Source organism: Haliaeetus albicilla, chromosome Z (assembly GCF_947461875.1).
Source record: "Haliaeetus albicilla chromosome Z, bHalAlb1.1, whole genome shotgun sequence".
Taxonomy (NCBI): domain Eukaryota; kingdom Metazoa; phylum Chordata; class Aves; order Accipitriformes; family Accipitridae; genus Haliaeetus; species Haliaeetus albicilla.
The window spans coordinates 55,623,411-55,635,753 of NC_091516.1; the positions used below are offsets into that span (position 1 = coordinate 55,623,411).

General features: G+C 41.2%; 1 protein-coding gene across 1 annotated transcript in view; it reads left to right on the forward strand.

Annotated features, from left to right (window-relative positions):
• Window positions 1–11,994, forward strand: part of DGKQ (diacylglycerol kinase theta) — a 96,820-nt gene extending 84,826 nt beyond the window's left edge. Inside the window, exons 20-23 of the mRNA XM_069777270.1 lie at window positions 2,274–2,420; window positions 3,982–4,093; window positions 6,663–6,815; window positions 7,987–11,994. Coding sequence (XP_069633371.1) covers window positions 2,274–2,420; window positions 3,982–4,093; window positions 6,663–6,815; window positions 7,987–8,085 — 511 coding nt within the window. The 3' untranslated portion in view covers window positions 8,086–11,994. The remainder of the gene's footprint in view (window positions 1–2,273; window positions 2,421–3,981; window positions 4,094–6,662; window positions 6,816–7,986) is intronic.
• The last annotated feature ends 349 nt before the right edge of the window (window positions 11,995–12,343 follow it).

Below are 12,343 nucleotides of genomic sequence, written 5' to 3' on the forward strand. Positions count from 1 at the left end.
TTTCCCCCCTGGAGAGAATTCAGTGCTGAACTTCCATTGCAGGGCAGATAGAAATAGTTTATGTTCCTGCAGTGATGGTTTTTATGTTGTTGAGTGCCAAGCTATGTGAGGTTTTTTCACACTGTAAAATTTAAGGATCAGGGCATCTGCCTTCATTCCCCCATTCCCATGGGATCCTGGAGCCATCTTTAGGGTTGTCTGTTACAGAAGAGACCACATCTTGTTTGTGGCACCCAAAATTGGCAGGAGACTGCTGTGGCAGGCAGTCTCATGAATGTAAGGTTAGGCAGAGAGAATATTCTGCATGATTTAATGCAAGTTTAGAATTGTTTTACAAAGATACAGAACTGTTCTTTCTCTGGCTGGGCTGGAGGGAGGTTTGAAAGTACTGGTTGTTTTATTTTTTGGTTGTGGGTTTTAAAATGCTACAATGGCTACTGTCTAACTCATTTTTTTCCATCTTGGGTCCTCTGTATGTGAACCTGGTAAAATTCTTTCCCAGTCAGTAAGATTACCCTAATAAAAGCAGCCTAACAGATTCTAATTATTGGTCAGAGCTCTTCGCTTTTGCAGTGGTGGTTTCCCACCCAGTGGTGGGCTTGTTGAATTGCAGGACTAGATAAAAAGCAGTCATTTTGTTTTGCTTGATAGCTTTCTGTGCTGTGTCCTGCAGTTCTGAGAGGTTTGCTTCTGAGAGATGTTACCTAGCAGTTTAGTAGTGCTCAAGGGAAATTGCAGTTCATTTAAAAAGGCCTGGCACACAGATTTCTTATCCATCATCTTTAAAAAAGAGTTCCCCAAACCTACCCTTCTGAGTGTGCAGCAGTTGGCAAGAGCTTTGAAAAGTCTGGCTTTCTGCATCAGCTCGCTTCATTTCTTCCCAAGTCTTGAGGACTGGCTTCTTTATTTTCTTTTCATGAAAGCTTGGAAAGCAGTTGCTGATGGTCTTGCTTCCTCTGGCCACCAGAGGTGCTTGCTGCTTAAGCAACAACCACAGAGGTGATTTAAACTAACAGTCTAAGGTGATGCTATGGTGTCTCCCTGAGTCTATGGAGACTTGTTCATGGGACTTTTTAAAAGTAAAGGGTATTTTTCAGTTTGCTCTACCAGGGATAAATACAGGATTGCAGTACTTTAAAAAGCAGTTGTTTACTTTCATAATCCATTAAAGTGGTCCCATATAGGATCACCTTTTAACTTTATCTATTCTGAGATACTCAATTAGCTAAACTGAAGAATCAGTCAAACCTTCTGAAAGTCCCTCTGGAAGGGTGTATGCAGCCTTATGGGTGTAGCCAGTGGGGCATCAGGTAGTACATGAATGTTGGCTATACTTACAGTGCATCTTTTGTAGAAAAACAAACCAAAGGGTGATTCCTGAGCTGTGTAGGTCAAATTCCCAAACTCATTTGAGCAGTAGGATGTTACTTCCATATCTGTACTCTAGAGAGCCTTCCAAATAGTTCTGGGATGATATAATGATGCAAGTGTTGCAGCCAAGCTGATGCAAGGACTCACTGGCTCCATGGGGATGGATGAACTGCATGTAACGCCCTGCCCTCCTCTCTCATCCCCATCAGTGTCATTTACAGCAGTGACTGCAGTGTGTCCCACCTAATACAAAACTTGATTTCCTTCAGCAAAAATAAGGTGTTGGAGACTGCTCCAAGGACAACTTCCTCCTTCCTGCCATGCTAATTAACTGTGGTGAAACTACTGCCTGCAAATCAAGGGTTTGCTTTAGGAGATGCTTATTCTTTCTACCCAAGTGGGCAAGCTAGTATGTTATTAGCTACTGGTAGCAGTAGGCTGACAACTTCCACTGGCACTTTCTCCCCGAATCATGTCCCACATGTAGTTGTGCAAAGAAGGGTGGTGATTCTCTCTAAGTGGTGGATGTGCAAAGATCACCCTTCTAAGCTTGGCTGGCCATTTTAATCATAAAATCTTTCAGTCACCTTCAAAACCCTTGGATAGGAATTGGTGTGGTAACATTACATTCAGCCAACACTTTAAGAAGGGAAGATTTTTCTGTAACAAAATTTCACAAATCTCCGCATGCCTCAACAGCACAAATCATCCCCTAAGTAAAAGGTATATAAAGTTCATGGCTTATGCTTTGTTTCTGCAGTAAAGCTAGAAGAATTTGGAGAGGGGTTTAATTGAAAAACTCTTTTAAATATACCTGTTAGAGGACAATACTGATATACGTACAAGGAACAGTGCTATGCTGGGCCTTATATTTTAGTTACAGGATGCTTGTCTGCTGCTAGGTTTCACAACAAAGGAGTGTATGTGAAAGTTGGGCTGCAGAAGATAAGTCATACCAGAAATCTTCACAAAGACATAAAGCTTCAAGTGGACCAGCACGAGGTGGAGTTACCAAGTATAGAAGGACTCATTTTTATTAATATACCCAGGTAAAAAGGAGAGGAGGGATCCTGTGTGTATGTGTGTGTGTGGAAATGCTGCTTGGTATTTAAGCATCAAATGTTTTTGGTTATTGCCTGACTTGCTGGCTTGCCACTGTGCCTAAGAAACTAGCTTTTAATACCATTTTGACATCGTTTTTCTGATCCTTTGAAACTCACAATCTCACTTCTCTTAAAGGTGGCACTATCTTGTTTTCCCAGTGCAAACCCCTGTACATTTGCTATTTCTTCTGTGTCCTAACAGTAATTTGGTAAGATTTCCTCACCAAAGGTGTTCCGACATCTTTTGGAGCAGTTTTCTAGTAAAACATTACTTTTATAGGCATGGTTGTAGGCATGTGGCTTCTGTCCACTACTATTTTCCCCCTCCCCAAAACTGTTTGAACGACTCACCAGATTTCACCATGACTTGTAGGAAGATCAAAGATGATCAGCTTATACTCTCTGGCATGCTAGAGACCAGGTGCCTAAGCAATTCCTGCAGTGAAGGCCAGCCAGGATTCAACTGTCAAACACTGTCCAGGTCCCACAGCCAGCTGGTTGGTATATGTGGAGTTGACGATGCTACCTGGGTAGCTGTGGAAAACCCACAGTTCAGGTACCTTTTGCAGGGTTGTGGGGACTGCCCTGACACCTGCAGGGAGCTAGGGTTACTGCTGTGGAAGAAAGGAAGACAAATCTGCAGGAAATCTGGTTTCCTTAGATGTGCTGTTGGTAGAGGCAGGGGTTTTGTTTGCACAAAATCAGCAGGTAATTAGTGCTGCCATACAATTATTTTTTTTTTCAAGTACACTCTTATCTTAGGCTACCAGTATCTTTTTCCATTTTAGTCTGAAAATGTTTCAACTTTTTATTGAAATGTATATATTTACATGTACACATACATATGTGCACAGGCACATACACACAAGTATATGTTGCACATGAGAACTGTGGAGAAGAAAAGATTGTGATTAGTACTGAGCAGTCAATGCAATAAAGTGAGTGATTTGAGGAAGGAGGGTCAATACTGCACAAAAAACAACACAGTGTTAAATTGTCAGAAGCATTTCAGAGGATCAAAGTGCAGGAATACCTGCTTAACTACAAATGAGTTTGGCCAGGTACAAGAATAAAAACTTGATATTTGTTTTAGCTTTAGTTTCTCTTCAGTAGCTTCCATGAATATTGTCAAGATCAGTAAGATCTATGTTAAGTTCTTAAGTCTTGGAAGTTAAGGGTTAATGTAGCTGTAAATCGCGTTTTGCAGTGAACTAAAACTCTTTGGAGTTACTTTCTTCTTGCCTACTCTTTTCTTTCAAATGGAAGCTACTTACTTCGCCCCTTCTTTGACTCCTGAAAGATCTTTTTAGAAGTCTGCCAAATTTTAGGCAAACACTTCCTGCTTTTACAGTGCAGGAAAGCTGTTTGTCTCCTCCAGCTGCTGGGGAGAAGAGTGTCTAGCTTTTGAAGTCTGGTGAACCAGCCACCCCTAGCAGGGTGCTGGGCCGGGTGCTCTGTGGCAGACGGCAGGTCCACCGATGGTCACTGTGGTGTGCTCTCTACACAGCTGGGGGTCTGGAGCCGATCTCTGGGGGTCTGAGAGTGATAACCGCTTTGAGAAACCACGCATCGATGACGGCCTGCTGGAAGTTGTTGGTGTGACTGGTGTTGTTCACATGGTAAGTTGGCATCCCAGTAAGAACAGAGGAAACATATTTTCTCAGACTGCTTATTTTTGTAACAAACAGTGCTTTCCAAGTGCGTAGTCCTTAAAAAGTATGCATCTATGTTAAGATTATACCATCGTTTATTCAGGTGCTTGTTGCGTCATGCAGAAATGGTTATAGACCATAAACAGAATTCATGGGAAGTGTTGGCTGTCTGTGAACAAAGCTTCCAGATGTCGGGAGTTCAGCTGTGGCTGGTATGCCTGCTCATGGACTGCAGTGCCCTCTCATTGTCTGCTTACTGGGCTGCCCTGAAGATCCATATTTAGGTGCCAGACTACTACAGATGGAATGGAAACTGAAGAAACCTGTGGTTGGATAAGAAGTAATAGGAGTGTGAAGAAATTTGTTAAAATTGCATGGGGAAATACTTCCCGACTTAAGTAGGCTTTGAACCAAGGCCCGAAACATACATGCATACATATATATGACATGCAAAAAAAAAAAATATATATATATATACACACATGTATTGTGGAATTGTTAGGGAAGAAGTTGCTGCCCGGGCATTCACACATCAATCGAGGAGTCGCACACACACCAGCCTAGATTTTAACAGCTAGGACTGGAGTCCCTTCGCAGCGGGCAACTCCAGTGAGCCCATGGGTGCCCCTTTTGACTCCTCACACACACACTCTCACCCTCAGGCACTTCTTCTTCCCTTAGGCTCAACCCTAGGTTCCCCGAAGCAGAATCTCTAATCAAGGCCTTCAAAAGAAAAAGCGTAATTTGTTCTATCCATGGTGCACAAATTTAGACCACTCGAGCTGTGTGCCCCCAGAGTGAGACCCCAAACACTAAAATCTCTGGGCAGTTATACCCTTACAGTCGAAGTTTCTGCCTCTCACACCATAGTCTGGTCCAAGAGTAATATTCAGGCCTGGGGTCATCTTCTCTCTCATTGGGTCCTTCTTCTCTTCTCTAGGCAGGTTCTTTCTCTTTCTGTTTTTTTAGGCTAGTTGTTACTATCTCTGCTTTTCCTGGCTCAAACTGATTCTGGGGCTTTCCAAATCTTATTCCTCCAGTCAGAGAATAAATAGGTCAACATTAAGCAAAAGCATTAAGAAAGCTATGAGTTCGGCTTTGTCATGAGCAAGTACCTTTAAGCAGCTAAACAAAGTTCTTAAAGCCCTCCAAAACATATTAACAGCCTCTGTAACTTATATATGTTCCTGTGCTATTATAGCCTCACAATCTTATCCCATTATTGCCACGTGCAGTTTATGTCTCTTTTGGGTGTCTTCCACATGCTCAGCTTTGTCACCTTCCACAACAGAATGCACTAGCTTTCTCATAATAGGTATTTTAATATTACAAAAACACTCACTCTTCACTTGGTGTATTTGCAAAAAATCTTTTCATCCCTCATCACAATCAGGGCAGAGATTCCTTTGAGACAGGTGGTTTTATAATTGTCTGCCACGGGCTTTCCAACACCCGTCTCTGAGAATCTGATGCTAGCTGCTCTTGATCTGAATGCTACCTGAAGGAGACGGTATGCCAGTTCTGCAAAGAATATTTTGACTCAATTTGTGCAATTTTAATTCTTCCATGTATTAACGTATTTTTACAATGGCCTGCCATTAGCAACACAGTCCTGTGGGATGGTGGGTTATTTTTGTCTTTTCTTCATATCTCTTTCACTGTCTTAAGAAATCTGCTGCTGAAAAAGTGTATGTGGTCAGGTAACTAGAGCCAACTAATCCATACAACAATGGAAAGGTGGGTACTTAAAATTGTTTGTGAAGCTGGATCTTTGGTGTTGGCCAACTTCACCATTTTGTAATTTAGATCTTTTAAAGAAGACAAAACATTCCATTAGAAGAATTGGTTTGTTAGAGATCCTTCAAATTTTTGTGATGTTAGAAGCAACAAGGAGTATACCCGTTGCTTTGGAATATAAATGTTAACAAACCTGTGCTCTGGTTTTGTGATCTTGTGTTAAGGTTTTTACCCCCATGTTTAGTGTTTGTACACATTCCCCAAGAGAATGTGTAGCAGCAAAGTTCACTTTGCTTCACTTTTTACAGTTAACACTCAGCCATTAGTTGTAGTTGAGTGTATATATATGTGTATATGGAGTTGAGTTTGGCAAAACTCTCCCTGTTTGATGAAGTGCTTTTAGACTCTTGAGTTTCACATGTGCTGAAGACTGTGTATATGGTTAGGTGTTTTGAAAATGTGTTTACTGTGTTACGGAGCGGGGAGAGTAAAAGCAAACAAGACCTTTGTGAATGCATGCTCCTTGGCCAACCTGAGTGTACAAATGACTTCACTGTGTAAGTTACTTTGCCTCCAGCAGCCTGCAGGGATATCTGAGTTCTTCTTCATGCGCAAACTTAAATAATTAATGTTGCATCCATAAAGGCATCCTATGCAGATTTTGCCCAAGCAGTTCTTTTACTTGAAACTTAAAATGTCAGGTGAGAATAAAATTCTATCCACCCAGTTTAAGTGCAGCTAGTATTTGTATTTCTTATTTATTGGGGTGACTGATATCCTGGCTTTTACTTCCTAACAGGGTCAAGTCCAAGGTGGTTTTCGATCAGGAATCCGCATAGCTCAAGGCTCATATTTTCGTGTAACACTCCTAAAGCCCATTCCAGTTCAAGTTGATGGAGAGCCCTGGATTCAGGCCCCTGGCCAGATTATTATTTCTGCTGCAGGACCAAAGGTACTGCCTGTAGGTTTGTCTTAGCAAGCTGACTTTGTTTCTGCAGTGGATATTACTGTATTATCTTACTTGTCTGTTGTGTTCTGATGGTTAATTTTAAAGGAGCTAGTCAGCACTCTGTGGTTACTGTTAGATAAATACATAGCAGTTTCTACAGAGGGTGGTTTGAGGGGCCTCTCCACTGGCTCAAATGAGGCTTGTGTTTAAAAAACAGTCCCTGAGCTTCAGCCTAGTGACTTAATTTTTTTTCCCTGTATTGAGATCTCCAGGCAGTGTTGCATGCCCTGAAGCAGATCACAGTTATGTGGGCCATTGTAGTACTGCACTGTGCAAGGTCGGAAGCAATCTGCTGGCAGTGCTATAGGAGGGAAGGTCTGTCTGAGAGCAGCAAAGGAGAAAACTGAATAATGGAGGAGGAGGGTCTGAGAAAAAGAGACTTTGGAGTAATCAGTGTCTGTTTTCCTTACACATACTATCTCAATGTATGTGTAGAAGGAAAAGAGCATCGGCTACCTAAGAATTTAACTTCTCTGTTGACATCAAATTTGTGAAATAAACATTTTGCAGCAGTTGATGCCGGTGCACACCAGTCTACGCATTGTGGGCTATCTTAAGGATGCCTTTTTAACTCACAGAAATTTGTTGCTACAGGCAATCTTGGAAAATATATAGCCCTGCCGGGAGGGCTACCAGAACAATGGCCCTTGCAGAGGAAAAATGGGTGAAAAAGAGGGTCAAACCTCAGATGTTTTGGAATACGTTAAACTTTGTTCTTTTCCTGAGAGAAAGCGGGGGGGGGAGAAGGAGAGAGAGAACAAACCTAACTTGTCCTTCCAGTGAGAAATATCTCTATCTTTCTATCGAGTTAGTGACTAATAGTGTTATTTGTATATATGTGTATGTATATGTGTGTACATAAATATATAGGCACACGTGTACATATCCTTATACATCTGTATACATATACATACATGTGTATATATGTTTATGTTAAAAAAGCAGTTAAATCTATGGCTTTATAAGAATAAGTGCTTCAGATAGTTGTGTATTTAAATGTTTTTCTGTTGCAGTTCCAACATTTTACTTATTAGTTAGTTGCCTTAGATCTGCTTATAGGTGACTACAGATACTGTAATACTCACTCACTTTCTTTTAAAACTTCTCATTTTAGGTCCATATGTTGAAAAAATCCAAGCAGAAACAGAAAAAAACTGGAAGCCTGAGAGAGATGAGAGCAGATAGCATGTCAGTCTCTGAAGGAGGACGCTAAGTGGAGACCTGTGCTCAGAAGTGATGGAGCACACCTACTGTAAATACCAAGATAGTTCAGTAAAACCAGGTGCAGACAACTAGTGAAGAGGGTTGCTTATGAGCGTGCCTTTCATTACATTTTGCTAGTACTGGGTTCTACTTCGTCTTTCAAGGATAGTGCCTCATTGCTACAAATAACTATTATGTACCACTTGTCTCATCTGAAATGTTTACCTTTGGTTGCTTTTTTGATAAGCCATTTCCGAGTTTTCCATGTATGTAGAAACTGAGGCCAAACAAGAGATTCCAAGATGCTGAGATTTCTGCGTCTACCTTGACAAAGACTCTTCCCCTCCTCCCAGCTTTTTCTTAAACAAAATAATTCCATAGATAAATTTTGGTGCATTGTTCAATAAATGAAAGTGTGTTCCTTTAAGTTAATGCTCACCGTAGCCTCCTAACCAAAAAAAGGCAAAGATATGAGCTGCTGTGAACTCCTTGGATCAGTCCAAATAGCACAGCTGAAACAGTACTACCGTAAAGACAAAAATACAAAACACAGGAGCGATTATTTCTATAAAAGGAGCCCCTTGCACTGGGAAGAGAGAAAGTACTAGAACAGTTGAGTCAAAATATTTTAGAGGATTAACTTCAACGGTATTTGGACAATATGAATGAAGGGGAAACAGTTTGTAGAGCAAGTTTTCAACTGCAGCTTGGTTTCTCCTATATTATCCAGCCAAAGCCTGTTTTAAAAGGCATTTGAATTTCAGCAGCTACCACTCTAATGTAAAAAAGGAACAAGAATACCCAAGGCAGTATTACATTCTACTGATTTTTTTCTATCATTGAAACTATTATCTTTGGCAGCAGACTTTTCATCTTGTCTTTACTTGTGCTGTTTCATTTTCATTAATTTGTCACAGTTGGACTGTTACTTAACAGCAAGCTCAAGACTGAAAGAATCATCACTAATTAGCATAAAAGAAGTACCACTTAGTGTTCACTTAAGTAAATTAGCACAGTCATATGTTAGAGCTGAACTGAAGTACAACGTAGCTTTGCTGAGGAGCCTTAGGAGGTATTGAAGCCTGTAGCGTGCATGTAACATGCTGTAGGCTTCAGATAACTGGGAGTGCAATAGCCATCATGAAAACTCTCCTACCTGGTCAGCCTTCTCAAGTCCTTGCTGGGTGTTGTTATCAGGTGTGGTCCAGGGACAGGTGACTTCAGTATAACTTTGAAATATACAAAAGCCGTTTTTGTGTTGGAGCCAATTACATGCTGAGGCAGTTCTTGCTGTGTCTCCTTGATCAGTCTGTACTCTAAGCACCGTGCCAGCTTCAGCAACATCTGATCATTACCTGTGCTTTCTACTTTCCAGTCATGGAACAGATGAGGGTGTGAATGTGGGTGCTGCAAGACAGTCATCTATAGCAACAGTGTGATACAGCTAAAGCTATAAACAGACACAAAACAGCCATGCAAAAATGGCAGCTGCCTGCAGCCTCTCCTTCCTGTCCAGTGATTCATTCTGTTCTTAGTGTTCTGGTAGAGATGCATTTGGATGACTGACTCCTCTCTTCAGTGAAACCTGTTATTAATTGTTTAAGTTGTTAATTTAATTTTCAGGATGTTCTTCAGGTACCACGGTGTGGACTTGAACTTACCTTTTTATTCAAGATGCAAACTGGACTCATGCTATGAAGGAGATAGTGTGGATAGTACAGAGCTAAAATCCTTGTCTCCTATCATTACACACAGGGTTGTCTCTGCTTCAGAACCTGGGCATGAAGGATCAGCTGGAGCTCTTCTGGCATCCTGGTACCAGCATTACACATAGGAGGGGTAAAGTAGTGTGTTTCAGGGTATGCCCTCTCAGGACAAAGCCCACAAATTAGAGAGGAAATCTGAAATAGATTGCTGCTTATAATTGTCCAGAAAGTCAGATAAACTGCTTTCTGTCCTCAGGGCAGCAGAAAGAATGCACAGTCTTCTTTCTGATTGCTGACTCAGTAACAGAGAGGAAAACTTGGCTTTTTGTTACAGAAAACATGCGTAAGTTTTAAGCTTGCTGGTATTGACCATCTTCTGCAGCCCAAGTAAATAAACCTGTCTTACTGTTTTTCCAGACATATGTAATCCTGCAGCATGCAGCTGACAGTGTTTCATGTTCTTGGCTCATGAAGGGCCTGTCTCTCCCTTTTGCTCCGTATCTGTTATCTGAAATAACATGAAACTCTCAGGCCACAGTATTTTAATCGGAGGGCCCCTTATTGTGGCATATCCTTCCATGGGGATTTTCCAGCCTGGGAACACGGTATGAGCCTGTCTCAGGGTAGCGTTGTGGTAGCAAGGCAACACAGAAGTACAAATGTGTTCTAATCGCAGCTGCCAGAAGGGATCCTGGTGGAGGACAGGAAGGCTTTGAGTTGGCATTTAAGGCCTCTGTGCATCGTAAAATGATGCTTGGTGTGTTTTGAAGACAAAACAGATTCCTGGGCAGTTGAAACAGCAAAGGTCCTGTAAATCTTAAAAGGAGAAACTCACTGTTTAATACCTCTATTAAGATGTTGAAGTTTCAGGTACTGTAAAGGCCAGTATATCAAGAATATATGTATTCTTTCTTTTTTTTTAACATATTTGTCAAACATAGTATCTGAGAAGGCCTAGTATTTTCTTCTGTAGTATGCAAGGCTTCCTTCAAGAGAGTAGAGAACTCTTCACAGTTAATACAAAACATTTTGACTTGGCTTTTAAGTTGAACAAAACAATGCAGTATAGTTTACATTATAGTGGGCAGACAAATGATTCTCGGCACTGAGTCTTCTGAGTAACATTGTGTGAGAACCTCATAGTCACATGGCCAAGTGCTTTAAATAATGCAGTAACAAAAGTGTTGGGGAAGGGGCTTGGTTCTGTCAAGGCAGGTGTTAATCAGCATCAGGAACACAGGATCAGGAACCATAATCTGTAGACAGAGAGGAGATGCAGGCTCATTGCTATGCTGAGCACACTCCTTCATCCTCTCTCCAATGTCCTGCCTTTTTACCTTGCCTATAAACCATGGCAGGCACAGGTAGCACAGCTAGCATCTCTCGTGCTGAGATAGGTGCTCCTGACCTTTTACTGGTGTCCTAATAGATTTTGCCAGCATGTGGGAGAGAAGGGTCCTGAAAATCATGGTGCATTTGAAATACCACACTATTGGAGACGAGAGAAGGTGGTCAATTGGTTAAAATCTGTTTTGACACGTAAACACGTTATCTTTGTCTTGAATTAGGAAAACTGAAATTCAACAGCTCATCCCTGGGATACAGGTGCTACTTGAGAAAATTTGCTGCTTTTTGCCCATGGCTCTTACATTTGATTTGTATAGCTTAAATTGCTGATGTTTTCACTGCATTGATTTTTAAATGAAACAGTGGTACTTTGCCAAAAACTTTTTATTTATATATGTGTATATATGTGTGTGTGTACATATATGTGTATACATACATATGCACACACGCTTTAAAAATAGGCCTTATTTTATTTCCTTCCACAGTGCCTACTTGTACAGCTTTTGCTGTGTTACAACGTTCTGATAGCGCCCACTTCTGGATCTTTCTCTCACCAGTTTTGGACAGGAGGCAGAGCCTTCTTTCTTACTGGTCCCACGGAGGTTCCCAGCACGTATTTCTAATGGACATGTGCTTCCCAACAAGACATGATAGCAATATAGTGAAAGCACAACTCCATTTAGAGTACACTCTCTGCATGTATACAGTTCAAGCTCCTTTGCTCCTTCTAGATTTTAATCAAATCTGTGTGTGTCTAAAATCAACGGCAATGGCAATTGTAGCATTTTAAAAACTAGAAGAAGCTGTAGCATAGTCCACTGCAAAACTTAAATAAGGAACAAAACTAAATGAACTGTTATAGACAATTGTTCCAGTGTTGTACAGATTGCATTTCTTTAAAGAGCAAATAATGTACTTGTTTTGAATATCAGCTGTTTGGAATCGCTGAGCACTTACATGGTGCACATTACTCTGCAGCAGTCTGTTGGCATATAAATGTGATGTTATCAAATGAAGCCTCATTTTGTGAGCAGAGAAGGTAAGAGTAGCTGTTGTGACACTGAAAAAGGACTAGTGTTGAAGATGCAACAGATTCAGCTGCATAGGTATTTTATAATGCACTGACTGTGTGAGCCGGTGTGGCCTGTGTTGCATAGCCACCAGTCCATACTCCAGCACTGAAACAGGGGGTGTGTTGGAGTTGTGCGCTTGAGA